The sequence below is a fragment of the Meles meles genome, chromosome 14 (genome assembly GCF_922984935.1).
Source record: "Meles meles chromosome 14, mMelMel3.1 paternal haplotype, whole genome shotgun sequence".
Classification (NCBI taxonomy): Eukaryota; Metazoa; Chordata; class Mammalia; order Carnivora; family Mustelidae; genus Meles; species Meles meles.
The window spans coordinates 85,822,330-85,840,115 of NC_060079.1; the positions used below are offsets into that span (position 1 = coordinate 85,822,330).

At 56.5% G+C, this 17,786-nt stretch overlaps 1 protein-coding gene across 6 annotated transcripts in view; it reads left to right on the forward strand.

Moving 5' to 3' along the window:
• The window catches only part of TMCO3 (transmembrane and coiled-coil domains 3), a 33,675-nt gene extending 16,921 nt beyond the window's left edge, over positions 1-16,754 (forward strand). For 5 of the 6 annotated variants that reach the window (XM_045977950.1, XM_045977951.1, XM_045977947.1 and 2 more), the window contains 7 exons: positions 645-831; positions 6,315-6,432; positions 9,365-9,560; positions 10,528-10,678; positions 13,075-13,154; positions 14,273-14,422; positions 16,131-16,754. In XM_045977950.1, the coding sequence (XP_045833906.1) occupies positions 645-831; positions 6,315-6,432; positions 9,365-9,560; positions 10,528-10,678; positions 13,075-13,154; positions 14,273-14,422; positions 16,131-16,244 (996 nt within the window). In that variant the 3' untranslated portion in view covers positions 16,245-16,754. Of the gene's footprint in view, positions 1-644; positions 832-6,314; positions 6,433-9,364; positions 9,561-10,527; positions 10,679-13,074; positions 13,155-14,272; positions 14,423-15,300; positions 15,401-16,130 lie in introns of all 6 variants that reach the window. The other variant, XR_006814877.1, reaches the window with a different exon arrangement.
• Positions 16,755-17,786: the final 1,032 nt, after the last annotated feature.

Here is a 17,786-nt window from a genome sequence, read left to right on the forward strand (position 1 = left end):
GTCTCGGGCGTTGGCTTCAGAGCCTCTGTGCTGAGCCCCTCTGCCCCTCTTCCGGGCTCCCTGGTGTCCTTGCCCTAGGGCCTGGGTGCGGGAGTGCTTGAGGGTGTCGGGCGAGAAGCAGATGAGCAGGGGCTTCCCAGTAGGACAGGATGAGTTTCAGGATGATGTCTTCGTCTGCGTCTGCCGTTCCTGTTGGCCTAAATGTCAGACTGCCCTTATTACCGTGTCTCCTCCACGCAGCTGGAAACCCGAGAGAGTTTGAATCAAACTGATTTCTCCCACGGTTTCTATCCCATCTAAACACCGAGGTACTCATCAGTACTGGGGTACTGAGCCGAGCTGGCTCCCGTGGGACTCGTGTTTTCATCCAGGGAGGGGAGGTAGTGCTGTGCACCGTGGCGGCGCGCCGAGAGGGTTGGGTGACGTGCACAGACACGTATCACACGGAGAGAGGCGTGTGCCCTCGGGAAGCCGACAGGAGTGGCCGCTGTTTTTGTTGTGTCAGATCGTGACTTTGGGTATTGGGCTGACAAGGTGCTCAGGGCAGAGCTCCTCCCTGAAAGACCGAGGCCCGTGGCTGGGCAGCGCGTGTGTGCTCTGCACGTCGTCACTAAACGTGTGTAAACGGATGTGTTCTCTTCAAGGTGTGGAAGATAGCCTTACAGGGACCGTGTTACATGACGCTGTTGATGATCGCGTTCGGCTTATTGTGGGGACACCTGCTGCAGATCAGACCCACTCAGAGCGTCTTCATCTCTACTTGCTTGTCCTTGTCCAGCACACCGCTGGTGTCCAGATTCCTCGTGGGCAGCGCGCGGGGCGAGAAGGAAGGTAGGTGGGCCGTGCTGTAAGTACGCGTTGGAGTACCAGCTGGGTTGCTGACTCGGATTCACTCCGAAGGCCTTTTAGACAAGTCACAGCTCTGCCCGTCGCGGGGGCTCTCCTGGCAGTCATGGTGTTCAGCTTCTCAGTCTCCACTGGACTAAGAAAGCGGCATTTCCGTGCACGTCAATTTAGGATAGTTTGAGGACCACGTTCAAGAGAAACAAATCCTTGTTGGAAAATGAAACTTGGTGGCTTAGGAGATGAGTGTGCTGCACCCGAGCTGAAACCACGCCGGGTCGGCACTGTGCTCGCGTGGGGTGGTCACGTGTGTCTGGGACCTGCGGCCTGAAACAGCGGCTCTCGGACATCGTTCCACGTGCTCGTCCCTGCTGGGCCTCGGGGCTCACACATTTCTGTGACAACGGTGGCCGAAGGCACCAGCTTCGGCTCCGTGCGTGAGACACTGGCCTCTGATGGTTACTGGACGTGGTGAGGCCAGACTGGCCCAGAAGCTGAGGAATGAACGTTCCGGCTTGTCTCACGGTGGCACAGCCCGGCTTCGACAGTGCTGCCATTTTTCACGTCACGTGAACTCACTATGGTGACGTTCACTGTTGTTATTTTGTAAAAGAAAGACAGTTAAGACACGGAGTGACTTTGCACCGATGTTTGCATGCACCGGCGCAGCAATGAGAGGGAAATTAGAAAAGGGGAAAGCAGAGCCGTGGGGCTGGCTTCTCTGGCGAGACCGCCTCGCTGTACACGGAATTGGTTGGGGCTACGGGTCCTGCTGTCGTCTGTGGCCACACACGGCACCCTGCTGCCTGACGCCGGGGTCCGCACCGGAGGCTGGGAAGCATCACAGTCTCGTGTCTCCTGCTGCTTCGTGAGCCAGTGGGTCATGGACACAGCCCCCTGGCTTGAACTGGACTACTGGTGGTCTCGTCTGTGGAGGCCCCAGTGTCCCCAATGCCCCGTGATTAGGGCCACCCCTCACAAGACCCACGTGACGGAGGTGAAGGGGGCCGTCGCGGTAAGTAGGAGAAGGAAAACAACTTCCGTCAGGACCCACGCGCTGGATGCCGGTGTGTGTGAGGCCGTCGGCAGCTGGGAGAGACCGGGGACACCCGGTGTCCGGATGCGGACAGGTGTCCTAAGCCTGTAAGGCGAGCATGCTCGCGGCACGCAGACGGAAGTGAAGGAGTCGCACCTATTTGAGGTCGCACAAAGATGGGACACAGTGCGGACAGAAGACGGAGAAAAGCCGCAAGATGAGACGAGAAGCGCCACGAGGCCAGGGCGGATGCGGCGGCGGCGCCGGAAGAGCAGAGCAGGAGAGTAAATGTGCTCTCGGCACGATCCAGCGCAGCAGCAGAGCTGTAGGGACCCCGGGAGGGCTCGACCGCTGCCAAGAGCATAGGTGACCCACACCCCCCCCCCACGCCCGGTGGTCATGCCCAGCGGGGCTGTCTCCAAGGAGCCGGTGGAAGGGAAGTCGTCGTCAGACACCCGCGGGCTCCAGGGCGTTGGCGGCCCGTCCCTCCCCACCCTGAGCGCCGGGCGAGGAAGGCAGAAGAGCGCAGCCACGCGTGTTTCCGGGCTCGCAGCTTTCGTTCACCGCCTCCAGAACGTGCCGGCTGTGCGTCATGTGCGGCGGTCGGGAGGCAGGCGCTCTCACTCTGGGGAAGGCCACCGGAGCGCGGAGCTGTGGGAACGGGCGCTGCCGGGGCTGCAGGCTTGGAGGCGGGTGGACATCCTGACTGACTGGGGCCTTGCGCACGTTTGTAATTAAGCTCACAGGCTAACGCGCAGTACCTGCAGGGCCGGTAGAAAATGTCATTTGGGGGAAGAAAAGCTGATTTATAATGGCCACAAAATTGAGTTGGGAGTAAATCTTTGAAAAGATGTGTGTGTGACCTTTGAGGAGAAAAGTACCAAAGGTTACTGAAGAGAGAGCCTGTTCTCACGATGAAAAGACTTAATACGTAAAGACGTTGCTACTCCCAAATTTATAAACTCCCATCTGCCTCGGTAAAAAATCTGGCAGGTTTTTCTTGAAACTTGGCGAGCTGAGCCTACAGGTTCTTTACGAAGAGCAAAGGCCAAGAACAGCCGATATTAATTTGAAGTGTGGGGTTGTGCAGCAGATGACAAGCCCTGAGGTCCTGTCCCTGTGCTCGGGCAGCACCCTGTGTCCAGGCCAGATGGGGCAGGAGGGGGACGGGCAGCCAGGCGTGCACGTGCGCAGGGAGCGTGTGGGCGTCTGGGTGGGTGGGAATTAGTTGTGCGTAAGGACGAAGAGACTGAGTCCTCCCTTGAGCCGTACACCAGGCCAGCTCGATGTGGGTTTAACCCCTCAGTGTGCAGGGCAGAACTTCAGAGCCGCTACCCTGTGACCTCAGGGTGGAAAGGATGGCTGAACTCGAGATGCAGAATCCAAAAGAAAATGTCGACAAACCTGAACCCGTGGAACCTTGCGCAGCGGCTGCTGAAAGGCGTTTTTAGAAGCTGCTGAGAGAAGACAGTGCTACGAACGTCAGGGGTGCGAGGGAGTAGTGCTTCGGACGCATCGGGACTTTCGCAGTAATCCAAACAAAAGGACGCCCAAATGGAGACTGGGCGGATATCCTGGCGGCGAACTCAGGGAGGAGAAGGTGTACCTGGTGAATAAAGGGAAGAAGCGCTCAGCGGTGGTTGGGGATGCAGATGCGGGCCAGCCCGCGCGTGTGCCGGCCCGAAGCCCCGACTGTGTGTCCCGTGTCGGCAGGAGTGCGGGCCCTCGCAGTGTCAGCGAGTGGGAGCTGCGTCAGTGCTTTGGGGAGCGCTTCCACAAACAGAAGTTTCCATTTCTAGAGACATGTCCTAGAAAGCTCTTCAAATGTGAAAGAATATTCACAGCAGTTTTTTTTTAAGCTTTTATGAAAAGTGAGAGCAGAGGGAGAGACAGAGGGAGAAACAGACTGCCTGCTGAGCGGAGAGCCCCACCAGGACGTGGACTCAATCCCCGGACTCAGGATCATGGCCAGAGCCATAGGCAGGCACTAACCAACTGAGCCACCCAGGCGCCCCCAAAACAATGATTTTTTTTTTTTTTTTTTTTTAGAATTTATTTATTTATTTGACAGACAGAGATCACAAGTAGGCAGAGAGGCAGGCAGAGAGGCAGGCAGAGAGAGAGGAGGAAGCAGGCTCCCCACTGAGCAGAGAGCCCGATGCGGGGCTCGATCCCAGGACCCTGAGATCATGACCTGAGCCGAAGGCAGAGGCTTAACCCCCTGAGCCACCCAGGTGCCCCTCTGTAGCAGTTTTAAAAGAAATCTTTGTGCATCAGCAGTGGGTAATTTTCAGACATAACGGTGAGCAGAAACAAAAACCAAGTTGCCGAAGCTTTGACTCTTGTCATAGAGAGTTTATAAACACAAAGTCAGCCGAGTGTTGTTCCCCGCTACCTAGGTGTTAAAAGCCTCACGGAGATAATCAGCGTGAGAACTAAGGCGCTGACTGGGGGTGTGGCAGCGGGGGTCCGGCTGCAGCCGGGGGCTCCCTGGGAGCAGCCGCAGTGTCTCCAGGACCTGACTTCTGCTCAGACATCTGAAGCCAGTGTCTCGGAAGTTTGCGGTTTAGCAGAGCGCAGTGATGGGTATGTGGGTGTCCATCGTGTTCTTGGTTTTCCTTACACTTAAAGTATTTAACGGAAGGGATAGAAACAGGAGAGAAAATAAATGCTATAGTAGTGATAAAGAGAAATTAAACTTAATGCAAAATGCAGGCAGATGAAGAGATACGCAAAGTGGCATCTTTAATTTTTAATAGTTCAGTCTGAGTAATCCCATCCGTGTCGTGACCGCACCGCTTGCCTTCCCCACGAGTCGCTGCAGCGGGCGCGCATCTCTCTGCAGGGGTGTCCCGAGCACAGGCGTGCGGGGGGAGCTGCGCCCCTGTTCGGTGTTGCCTGCCCCCTGGTGGTGTTGGTACCCACGGAGTGAAGACCTTGGACTGTGAACCAGTGAAAGGCAAAGAACAGAACTTAAAACCATCCAGAAAATGCTGGCGGTGTGTCATCAAAGATGATTTCTAAAAAGTATGGTGCGACTAGAGGTTTTGTATTTCCTCAGAGTCAAGCAGCAGCAGCAGCGTGGGCACAGGGCTGAGCTCCCTTATCTCGTGTGAGGACTTGGGGAGGACGACGGCCGTGTCATTGCGAGCGCAGGACCTAGCAGACCGCCCGGTCAGGAGAGTCGGCTCGCGAACCCACCAAGGTGTTTGCTGAAGGTGTCCCTCTCCGCCCACATTTGTTGTGAGGAAGCGGTGCTTGCGACTGAGACGAGCGACCCTCAGGAACACAACAAGCCGAGGGGGTTACCCATTCAGAATGCTGTAAAACCCTAAGAAAACGTTCTCTATTCTCCAGAAGTTTAACTTTGCATGGGAAATAGATGCAGCCTCCTGGAAGGATCAAGTGTGTCTTTTGCTGGTGTTAAGGGATTTTTATTTTATTTGGTTTGTTCCTTCTTCTTCCTTTCCATAACGTTACTCTTCTCAGATTGGCCGTTAAGCACCTGTTCTTATGAGTAGGTTTTTTTCTTTTTTAAAGAAAAAAACAGCTTATTTTATGAGGGTGGGGTGGAGAACGTGACAGTTGAGTTCTTAGAAACACATTTTCAAAGATTGGTCCAGGGGCGCCTGGCCTGGGTGGCTCAGCCAGTTAAGCGTCTTCCTTTGGCTCTGGTTTTGGTCCCGGGGTCCTGCGACCGAGCCCCACTCAGGCTTCCTGTCCAGCAGGGAGTCTGCTTCTCCCTCAGCCCCTGCCCCCGCCCCCCACTTGTGCTTTCTTGCTCAGTTTTCTCAAACAAATAAAATGTTTAAAAAAAAAAAAGAAACAAAAAGTTGGGTCCAAAGCCAGAACTGCTGGTCGACTGTGGAGATGTCGGGGGCCACGTGACACGTTAGGTTGGGGAAAATGGTACCCATGTCCCGTAGTCCTTGCAGAGGAGCGACGTGGCCGCGGCCTTTCTGCTCGTCGGCCTGATGAGCCAGTGTCCTTAGCAGAGCCGCGTTTGTCTCAGGCACAGGTGGTCAGGCGGTGCCGAGAGCAGGCCGGGGGTGCGGGCAGGAGGGGCGTGGCCTGGTCCCCCGCGAGGCTTCGGGGAGCAGTGAAAGCTGGACGTGAGGCTGCTCCCTGTGCTCTGGGGATGCAGCGTGAGATCGGCCATCAGGGCCCGTCACCTTCTTGTGTCCACGCCTTCTTTTTATGGTGGTTTTTTCCACAATTACACAAGTAAAGGATAGAAGTAAACTGGAGCTTTTCTTTACAAAAAGTTTTTAAGATGTTTGTGTGTTTGCTGTCAAAGAGATTTTAAAGTCTGCATTCATGCTAAAGGTATTGAGAGTGTAGGAATTATTTGGGAGGTTTGCACGATGCCCGTGTTTCGACTCGGGACACTTTCTATCTCTAACCCTGTGCTACCGATGGGCTTTCCGTCCGGCAGGCGACGTCGACTACAGCGCGGTGCTGCTCGGGATGCTCGTGGTGCAGGACGTGCAGCTGGGGCTCTTCATCGCCGGCATGCCCACCCTCCTCCAGGCCGGAGCCGGTTCCCACTCCAGGTCCGCGCCGCCTTGCTGCCCACTCCCGGCCCTGCGCCTGTCACCCCGGCAAGCGACCCGACCTCGCTGTTCCTCACTTTTGTCGTCGAGAACGTGCGGGTGGAGTCAGTCCCTGACAGAGTCGTTGGGAGCAAGCGGGTTAAAACAGTAGGGGCCTGGAATGGTGCCGGAACGGGGGTGTGGACGGCGGCCTGGATGAAGGATCTGTGTGTGGGACCGTGTGCGCGATGGAGTGCGTGCGTGCGTGTGCATGTGTGTGTGCACGCCATCATGCGGACTCTCGTTAGTGTGTCCGCTGTTACCGTGTCGCCTGTTCCTTCTTTCCCTCCTGCCAGTAAAATCGTCCCAAAACCTGAGCTGCACTTGCTAGGGTTCACGTGCGGAGAGAAGTCAAATGGAAAAGTGGAAGAACAAATTTATGCAGAAAGTCGTAGGCTCTGCGGCGCGTGCGGCCCGTTGCAGGAACACCCGCCAGAAAAGGAGTCACTCGGAGAATGTGCGGAGCCCCTTGAAGTGCTGCGTCCTGTCCCTCATTTCCTTTCTAGCCTGGGCGCCTCTCATGGCTCTGCGCTCTGCTGCGCGGTCGCGGCGCCCGGGCCCTTGTTAAGCGGCACGTGAGCGGGCGTTCCTGCCTCCTCGAGGCGGAGGGAAAGCATCCCCTCCTTCGCGGGAAAGGCACGCTGACTCTGGGGTTTTGTAGGTGTTCTTCATCGGTTGAGGAAGTTCCCTTCTAAGTTGGCGGAGTTTCACTGTTGGTGCTCGGTTTTGTCCGGTGCTTTCCCCACATCTCTCGAAGCGATCGCACGGCTTCCTTCTTGAGGCAGCTGATGTGGCGGGTTGTGTGGACTGACTTGGGAACGTCAAACCGGCCGCGAACACCGAGGATGAATCCCACCTTGCGGGGGTTGTGGTATATGATTCTCTTCATGCGTTTTACGCAGTTAGCTAGTTTTTGTTGAGAATTTTTACGTCTGAGTTCATGAGAGAGATTGGTGTGTAATCTTTTCTGGTTTTGGTATTAGGGTAATATTAGATTCATAAAACGATTTGGGACATGTTCCTTCTCTCTCTGTTTTCTGGAAAACATTGTATAAAACTGCTGTAAATTCTTCCTTAGAGATTTGGTAGAATTCGCTGGTGAAACCGTCTTGAGATTTCTTTTGAGGGATTTTTCTTAAATTACAAATTCAGTTTGCTTAGTGGTCCTAAGGCTGTTGAGATTGTCTGTTGCGTTTGGTTGGGTTGTGATAGCTCGGTTTCTCAAAGAGTTGGTCCACTCCGTGTCACTTGTCAAGTTTGTTTGTGTAGAATTGTTTTTAGGTTCCTTTATCATCCATTTGGTGTCTGTAGGATCTGTTTTGCTCCCCATCTTCTCTTTTTCTTGGTCAGTCTTTCTAGAGCTTTGGCAGTTTTATTAGTCTCTCCAGATTACCACCTCTGTGTGTCACTGGTTTTCCCTCTTTGTTTTTCTGTTTTTAATTTCATTGGTTTCTACCCCACCTTTTTTTCATATTTTTTACCTTTCCTCCTTTCCTTTTTTTTTTTCCCCCTTCTCTTTGGGTTTATTTTGCTCTTATATTTTTCTGGGTTCTTGTGCTGTGAACATAGGTTATTGACTTGAAACCTTTTTTCTTTTCTACGATACTGAGTGCTACAAATTTTCCTTGCAGCTCTGTCTTAGCTGCATTTCTTTTACTGCGATGTGTCGCGTGTTACTGGGATGTGTCGCGTGTTACTGCGATGTGTTGCGTTTTCATCTTCGTTCAGCTCAGTTACTGTAAAACATTTCCTTCGATGCTTCCTGTTCGACCTGTGCATTATTTAGAAGTCTGATGCGTGATTTCCACATGTCCACGGAGATTTTCCTGTTCTCTTTGTCTTACTGATTTCTAGTTTGATTCCACTGTGGTCACGGAACAAACAGTCTTTGTATGATTTTAACTCTCCTAAATTTGTTGAGGTTTATCTTGTGGACTCAGATATGGTCTGTGGTACGTGCTCCCAAGTCACTTGAAAACAAAATGTGTATTATGTGCAGGCCTGCCAGGGCTCAGCCCGCAGGTCCACACGCCGGCCTCCCTCGTGGTGAACCCGCGAGGAGCCTTCTACCGGGAGGACGCTCGAGCCGTGCTGGGTCTCCTTCCCCTGCGTGATCTGTCGTGTGTGACTGGACATGCGTGCCCATTGCTGCTAGTTGAAGCTTTGACTACAACGATGAATTCTTGCCTAGTAATCAGATCTGTGTTCTTCCACTGAGAATTTTAAACCAGAATTTTAGACTAAATCATTTCATAAGTATGATGAGCTAAGTTTTCAAAAATAATTTTAATTAAGTAAAAAACATGCATATTTATTGTAAAGACTATAAACACAGTAGTGCCTTCCCTCTGTGAGTTTTTTGACTGAGATCTAGAATACTTTCCGAGAAGTAAATGGCGTATTCTAACCGGAGCTTAGCGCAGAATCCTGTTCTCTGAGACTAAGTAACAGACAGGAAATTCGGGGTTCTGGCTTGGCCACTAGGGGCTGTTCAGCGGCAGGTCGCTGGGGTGTGTGGCTGGACCTCGAGTGCTGAGCCTGCAGGGTGACAGTCGCCTCAGGGGGAATTTCGAGGGAGGGTTAGTTCCTGGTGAGGAGTTCTGTCCCCAGTCACAGCCGTGTGAGCTGCGGTCAGGAGTCCTCATGCCCCGTAACACGCATTTGCTTCAAAGTTGAGGGCAAAAGAGTCGAGCTTGCATGTTTGATTCAAAGAATTAATTTGAACCAAGTTGTGTAGAATTAATGTGATTGTTGGGTTTTTAGTATTTGGAAATAAAAATGATTTGGGAAATTTATTTTGTAACGTCCAGAAAAAACGAGTGGAAGCCCATTTTATTGGGCATTAGGGGAGGGTGTTCTGGAGGTGAAATAACACCCCTTTCTTCTCTCCTAGCATCGTGCTGGAGACTCTGCGGATCCTGGCTTTGGTCGCTCAGATCCTCTTCTCGCTGGCTGCTGCTTTTCTGCTGTGTCTGGTTGTAAAGACTTACCTCATTGGACCGTATTATCGGAAGCTGCACGTGGAAAGCAAAGGGAACAAAGAAATCCTTATCGCGGGAATCTCTGCTTTTATCTTCTTAATGCTAACGGTAATTCTCAAGATACCTGTTATTTACATGCTGACTTGAAAGCTTATGATCAGTTTATTATCTTTTTATTTTAATAGTAGTTGAAATATTTGAAACAGGTGGTCGTATTTTTATTTTGTGCACCGTCATTACTCTCCCCCTCAGTATTAACAGGACAAGCGAAACCTGTTTGTTGCCATACTTTTCAAGATTTTATTTTTGAGAGAGAATAAGTGGGGGAAGGAGCAGAGGGAGAAGCAGGCTCCCTGCTGAGCAGGGAGCCCGACGCGGGACTCGATCCCAGGACCCTGAGATCGTGACCTGAGCAGCAGACTGAGCGTCCCAGGTGCCCCCGTTCATTAGGCACTTGGTGGAAAAGGCTCCTCAGGCGTGGGACTGCAGGAGGTCTGCCCGGCCTCCGCAGCCACCCGCGCTACACCGTCCCAGACTGTCGGGCGGCTCTGTGTCCGAGATCTGGCGAACCGTTAGAATAGTGTTCAGTTCTGTCCAACGACGACGAGCTGGTCAGCAGCGTAACTTCTTTTGCCATGATGCGAAAACTTGAAAAAGAAAATAGGTTCATTTTAGAAGCAGCCTTCCTATTTGAAGGACGGGCTCCTAGTGGGAGAACGGGGGAGAGGCTGTTAGAGCCCCCAGACAGTCCACGGCGCTGGCCTCGCCTGCAGCCCCGCAGCTGCTCTCCTCAGCGAGTTCGCACAGGAGTATTTAAAATAAATTTTCAAATATATTGTCATTCAAAACTTTGAATGATTATTTCAAATGTTTTAATTTTTTTTCCTATATGGCAGATTCAACTCACATTCACTTGCTGTGTGTGTCTCCGCTTGTCCCCACTGAGGCCCCTCTGGGGACTTCGAGATGAGCCTTTGCTGTGACGACACACGTGCCTTTGGGCGTGAACCCACCCCTGGCTGGAGATGTCGCTGGTGGCACTTGTGAGTGACACGTGGCCCTTCCGTCTCCCCAGGTCACGGAGCTGCTGGACGTCTCCATGGAGCTGGGCTGCTTCCTGGCCGGCGCGCTCATCTCTTCCCAAGGCCACATGGTCACCGAGGAGGTCGTGTCTTACATTGAGCCCATCCGTGACTTCCTGGTTATCATCTTCTTCGCGTCCATAGGTAACCGCCCTTGTCACACCGGGACGGTCGTGTGGTAGCTGTGAGACTTCTGCGACCTACTCACGTGTTTCTGTCTGTGCAGCGAAACAGCCCCAGGGTAGTTGGGGTCTGCAGAGAGCTCTTATTAGAAAGAGGGGAAATTGCACTCGGGGACATGAGCTTGTCGATCAGCGGCCATGCTCCAGGGGAACTCGGATGCCCTCGGGGAGGACGACCCCCACCTTCGACTCCGTGGGGACGGGCACAGGTGCCCAGCAGGTTAGCAACTTAAAGTCAGCACCAGAATAGGACATTTGGGAGGGAAGGTCGACTTGGGTGCTGGAAAGCTCAGCTGCCGTGTCGAGGCTGCTCTGCCGGTGCCCCTTTGCAGGCGTCTCTTCACCTGGCGTGACCACGCAGTGGCCGCCTTCCGGCCAGGAAGCTCCTGCGCCGCGCCTGCCCCTGCTGACGGGCTTGGGGCCACCCTAGCAAGACCAGAACCTGGAAGAGCGCGGGCAGCCGGTCCTGAGAGCGGGGGGCAGGGTGGGAGACCGCCCATCACCAGGCGAGATGGGACCCTGCGTGGCTGCTTGAGGGATGGGTGTCCGTGCTGTTCCGAGAGAACCTTCTTGCCCACATGTGCCCCTCACGCTGCCCCCTTGCCCGTCCATCCCCGTCCCATCCCTTGTCCTCTGTCCTTGTGTCTGGGTCTGTGCGTCTCTGTCCCTCCTGCCCCCCAGGTCCCCTTATCCTGCTCTCCCCCTTCTGACCGCTGCTTCTCCAGGCAAGGACCAGTGAGGCCCAGGTGCCTTTTTTAAAAGTTTTTTTAACATGTTTCTTGTTAGGGACTTTTCATTGAGGATTTCATCCTCTCGGATCCCCTCCCTGGGACACAGAGAGGAATTCAGAAGTGGGCACGGTCCCTCCTCATTCTCAGGGGCGCCCTGGAGGCCGCTGTGGGCCCTGCTGGGGTGGGATGGCTCCCCCCGACACCGGTGGGCCTAGTGCGTGCACGAGGGGACTGTGGGGCTCGTGCTGATGGACAGACCGCATGCCACGTGCTGGTTCCCGTGCCGTGTTTGCTTGTTCGTCCCGAAGTTCCCATCTGCGGAGCGGTCGGGAGGCTCACCCAGGTCCATGCTTTGTTGGCGGCGGCCCTGGCGTGGGCGTGCAGAGACTGTGCCCCTTGCGCTGTCCCAGGAGCGTGGGTGGTATCTGTTGAGAGGACGAACGAGTGAATGGCCATGAGCAGGAAGACTGGTGGCCTGTGTGCCTCAGCGTGGACTTTGTCTCTGTCCCCGAGCCTTGTGTACATGGCGCTCGGCTCACTGCGTGGAAGTCCCGAGTGAGCAGTGTCCCCACCGGAGTGGAGAGCCTCTGCCGTCCGGCCTGTGTGCCTGGGCCCAGCGCACACTTACCCTCGGGCTAGGGAGGCCCCTGAACCTGGAGGCAAGTCAGCAACAGAAGCAGCAGGGTGCCCGGTGGGGGACGGGCGGGCGGGGCCCCCGCTGCCCAGTGCGGGCCGTGCGGCAGGCCTGGTCGGAGATGCGGGCACAGGAGCGCTCATGCCGGTCATTTGCCACTGCGGGTGGCACTGTGGCGAGTTCGGGGGCACGGGTGCAGCCAGAGCGGGGCCACGCCTGTCGTGCTCGCGGGCCGGAGACCCGGGAGCCAGCTCCTGCCTTGCCGGCTGTGCCCGGGCTGTGGGGAGCGTTCAGGGAGCACCGCAGGTTGGGGAGGAGGCCGAGGCCGGCCCGGGAAGAGGGACTTTGCCGGGAAGGGGGTGGGGCAGGTGCTCGTCAGCGGCCCCATGGGGCAGCAGGGCCGAAGAGGGCGGGCGCGTCTGCGTTCCAGGGACGAGAAGGCTGTCTTCTTGGGTTTGTGTTTCTGAGTCAGACGGGTAGGCGTGGGGTGCCGAGGGGCCGCGTGAGTTCCTGCTCCGATGTGAGCTCCAGGTGCCACCTCAGGGGTGTGGGGCCAGCCGTCGAGTGAGGAGGGGCTCCCTGGCACGCAGAGCCTCCCAGCAAGCACAGCTGTGGCGGGAAAACGGTTCTCGGGGGTTTTGTCAGGGCGGCGAGTGGCAGTGGGTGGCCAGGCTCCTCCCCTTTGTGTCCAGGCCCCCGGAAGTGTCTGTGCCTTGCGTGGGTGTTTTCACAAAGGAAAGTGACTTGGCCGCTGCCTGCGGTGCCATTTTGCCAAGTGCTGGGGGTGAGGTCTGCTGGAGGACAGCCCTGGGCGCCCGCTGTCCCCGGGGCCCGTCGGCAGCGTGAGCCGTGTGCGTGGGGCCCTGTGGGGTCACACTCACCAGTGACTGTCTGGGTTGAGGACAAAAGGAAGCCTGAGCATCACGGTCTCGTGACTGGAGGATGAGGCGGGTGAGCCTGCGAGAGTGACCGTGTCTGTCCTTTCCCTGACAGGCCTGCACGTGTTCCCCACCTTCGTGGTGTACGAGCTCACCGTCCTGATGGTCCTCACGCTGTCGGTGGTGATCATGAAGGTACGGACTCTCCTCGGTGCTTCCCGACTGGTATAGCGCCTGTCTTTGTGGGGCACAGACCCTAACTTCTACCCGCAGTGACACTGAGTCCGCAAAGCTCCAACAAGTCCACTTACCCAGAGCCCCTCCGGCCTCTCCAGCAGTCTGGGCACCGGGCAGGGGAGGAGCGGGGCCTTGGGGTTTCTTTTCCTTCATTTGCCTCAGAATCGGGTATGTCTGAAATGGGGAGTCACGAAAGGGGGGCCAGGAAAAGTGACTTGTGGACGACCCGGGAGGCCTCAGGCCTCGGACGTTCTTCCCGAGCGTACATCTCCCTGTTGTTGTTTTCAAATTATTGTAAGATTTTTGCCCACTAAGTCGGTGGTTTGTTGTAGGAGGACACGACTCAGGAATAGGCAGCTAGAGGCGGTGCCGTGGGCGGGGCCCTGGGGCAGGGCGGGGGCCGCCCAAGCCTGTCCGGATGCCCCACGAACGCCCGTTTAGCAGCCGCTGAGGATTCCCTCCCGGCTGCTGGTCCCCCGTGTGGGGAGACTCTCCAGTTGCCGCGCTAACATTCATGTCAGGGTCCCGGGACCTACCCAGTGGCTGCCTGGCTCTGTAGATTATAGACGTCGACTGAAGACACCGATTTCCGCGAACTGCGTCGGGAGGCACAGAAGGGGGGCGAGAATCTCAGCAGCAACTCTGCCCAGCATGGGGCCCCACAGGGGCTTGATCTCACGACCCCACGATCAGGACCCAAGCCCAGATGGAGTCGGACACTGACCCGACGGCTGCCCAGGCGCCCTGATTCGAAGGAGCCCGAGTCCCAGGCCGTGGTGGCACTCGCCGCGCGGGTTCCGGGCCGCTCGCCTCTAGACTTTGCTCATGCGGCAGATACGGTGCTGTCCCTAGAAAGTCCGGTGTCCGCGAGGGCTGCCCAGTACCTACGGCTGTTGACTTCGTTCGGGGGAAACCCAGCTGTCTGCTAGTGAGCCTGAACCTTGGCGTGGCTCGGCGTGGTCTCTGTCAGCCACTCTCTGTCCCTTGGGCTCTGCCACACGTGTCCCCAGTGTGTCAGGCGAGGGCTCCCGTCTGCTTTCTGCTTGGCCGAGGCAGTGACACAGACGTCCTGGCAGTTTGTCTTGGCAGCTCTGGTCTTGTCTCTCCTCCTGCCGAAGAGCAGTCAGTACGTCAAGTGGATCGTGGCCGCGGGGCTGGCGCAGGTCAGCGAGCTCTCCTTCGTGCTGGGGAGCAGAGCGCGCAGAGCGGGCATCATTTCTCGGGAGGTGAGTCTGCACCCACGTTCTGTGTGTGTTTGGGGAGCCCCGGTCCACACCCTCCACCCTGGTGTCTGAGCACCCTGCCCGCCGCTGGTGTGGGGCCGGCGCGCCGCCTCTGCCCCGGCACGTTGGTGTCTCCGGCGAAAAGAGAAAAACAGTCTGAAAGCTCCCCACTGGCTCGTGCACAGCCGTAGCCCAGCCAAGAGCCCCGGCCTTCCCGGGACCACGTCCGAGAACTCGGGTCCGAACCCTGAGACAGCTGAAAAGGCAGACCTAGAACGCTGTTACGCAAAAGTCCCTGGTTTGTTTCGGGTTTTTTCACAAAATACATTGCAACATTTGCCGCCGTGTCAGTGGCGAGTCTGGGTTGCTGTGAGAGGTTTTAGGGAGTTGGAACGGAAACTTCAATAGAAATGATGAGGGACTTCCCATGTATAAAACACACGGAGGTTTTTCCTGCGTGTCAATATCTCCAAAAGCTCGGGGCGCCTGTGATGAGCTCCCTCCTTCCCGCACCACAGTTTGAAGCGTGCAGGGCGCTGGGCCCCCTCGTGGCGCCTGGAAGGTGAGCCTCCCACCCCCCATTGCCTCCTTCCCCTTCGTCTCTGCTCCGTTGGTCCTGCGCCTGGCTTTCTCGCCGGCCGGGGGGGCGCACACCTGCCTGCTGTGCATTTTCCTCGTCCTCTCCACTCTCGTTCATTTGCCCTTTGGAAACTGGCCGTGAGTTAGAACTTGAGAAATACCGTCTGATGACCCCTGGTTGTCACTTTAATTGGGCAAGCAGGACGTTTGTGCTTGGCTGGGGTCTGTGGGGTGGGGGCCCCGCCCCAGGGTCAGTGGGCCACAGTCTGCCGTCCACCGTGGTAAGAGTGAACGTCCTATAGAGCAGGGCCGGTGGGAGCCCCGAGTGACCTGAGGACCGGTGACGCCGCTGCTCGGTGGAAGCAGGGTGGACATTGAAGGGATTCTGCCGTAGGTGAATGGGTAAATGTCGGGTCATGGTGTAGGAGCGGCCAGGAGACTGACTGCCCATGCTTCCCCCACGCACTCGGAACCATGGGGACCCGTTCACCAGGCCCATGGTTCCAGCTGAGGGACGGGCCGCTCTCAGACGGGATGGTGGATGCCCAGGCTCACGGACAGCAGCTTCTACTCAGGAGTTCACTCAAACCTCATGGGACCCTCCTGCACCTGACTTCAGTTTTGCCCTTTCTGCGCACACCTGTGTGAGCCTGTCGGGTGGGGCCTTGAACCGGGGCGGCGTTTGCCTGCTGCCCCCTTGCAGCGAGCCTGCCTCCCGTGGGCACCCTGTTGCCGTGAGCCCCCCGTCCCCCGCCACCAGCTGCCTCCGTAGCCGGCTCTGCACACCCGCCCCCTGATTTGGGCCAAGGGAGTAGAGAAGCTGCTCTGGGTGCCTGGGACGCTCTGTAAGCCCTCAGACCTCCGTGCTTGTCCCCTCGTACCCGCAGGTGTGAGGGAGATGGGATGAGACTCGGTTGGGAAGAAGCGACATCCGCCCACGGGCTCCGTCCGAGACCTGCCCAGAGGCTGCGCACTCGCCTTGCTGGCGGCCCGAGCCCGTGTGCTCCGGTCCCCACCAGGGCGCAGGGCTCTCTGCCACTCACGTCCATGTGTGCATGCGCCCCTGGCTCTGTGGGGTGTGCGGGGCGTCCCCTAGTCCCGCGCGTGGCCGCCATCAGGCTTCCTGTTGCAGGTGTACCTTCTCATCCTGAGCGTGACTACACTCAGCCTCTTGCTGGCCCCGGTGCTGTGGCGGGCCGCGGTCACCCGGTGTGCGCCTCGGCCGGAGAGACGGGCGAGTCTGTGAGGACCGCGACAGGGACGCGCAGCTTCGGAAGGGAGACCTGTGTGCGGCCACCCATCCCTGGGAGCCCTTCGCCTCGGGGACCGAGCACTCCGTGGAGGGGGCGCCCCGTCCACCCGGCAGGCCGGCCTTCCAGAGTAACGCGTTGCGTCGTCGGTCACGCACGGTGTACGTAGGACGCTGCGTTTTGCGGATCGCCTTGACGGTTTTGCCTGGATGTGCCTTTTTTTCTGAGATTAATGTTCATTTTCTATTGTTATTTCATCAGTTCATGATTTTTTGGTAAAAAAAAATCAGAAAGGTTTTTTATTTATTGAATTTCTGTGTTGTAATCTGTTGGCCAATATTTGTTATCAAACGTTTCTGTGATGCGAAATTTTAATTCTGGCGGTGAGCTTGGGAAGTTACTTTTAGTCCTTACTGTCTGTTTTCTAAAATAACAAATATCTTCCAAATGTCTGTTTGTTTTTATTACAATAACCTTAAATAAAACACTCATGTCAGTTTGTCTTATGTATGTCATTCTTTTAAAGTACTTGTTTTGAATCATAGGAATATGCACGCTTTAATAAAGACCATTTATGATCAGAGGAGTTAATTGATATTTTTTGGAATTTTTTTTAGATTTTCGTGTTGAACTAATCTTTGACGTTTTCAAAGATCAGCCTGACTTATACCCTGCCACGTCGTTCTCTACGAGACCAAGGGAACGCCATGCTCCTTGCAAAGCCAAGCTGTCACTTTGACTTTTAAAGTATGTTTTGGTTCCCGTATGGCTTGTTTCCGAGAACCCGGGGCAGGAAGGTCCAACCCCTACAGGGCTTCCCGGGGGGCGCCGTGCGTGGTGTGTCCTGTCAAGATGGGCTTCAGCAGCCGAGCAGTTCGACCAGCATCCTTGCCGCCTGGGCAAGGCGACATCCCGCAGACGGGACCACGGTGCGTTCTCTGTGGGCGTCCGGTCTGCAGTGAATGATGGCAAGTGTGCGGCCGGTGGTCTTCATCTCTCAGAGCACCTCTGTGCCCTTCCCTCCCGCCGCGGGGTGAGGACGCGCAGGCAGGATGCGCTTACCTGCGTGCCCCCGTTGCCTGGCAGGCAGCCTGCGCTCCGGCGGCCTTGGGGTGCCTCTTCTTCCATTTTGGATCCCCAGCACCCGAGGGCAGAGCCAGGAGCTCGCGGTCGTGGTGAACGAGAGGGAACCTAACCTGACGTGCTGACCGAGGTGTCCCCAGGACACGGCGTTAACGTCGCCGAGACAACGGTGAGCGTGGACGCTGGGAGGGTGCACCTCGACGCGCGTCTGTCTGCCGGCGCCCTGCCCGCGGGGCCCCCCGCAGCATGTGGCCTCTTCACCTTCCTCTCACCTCTCGGCGCATCGTCGTCCTCACCCCTGTCAGGCAGCGAGGCCACAGAGCCGTCTCTGGCCCCAGCCTCACGCTCCCCTCCTCATCGAGACTTGGGGGCTCAGCTCTCCCCTCTCCGCCCCCGTGAGCCCCTGCCACTGCCCACCTGTCCTCTGTGTGCGCCGACCGTTGGCCAGAGGACAC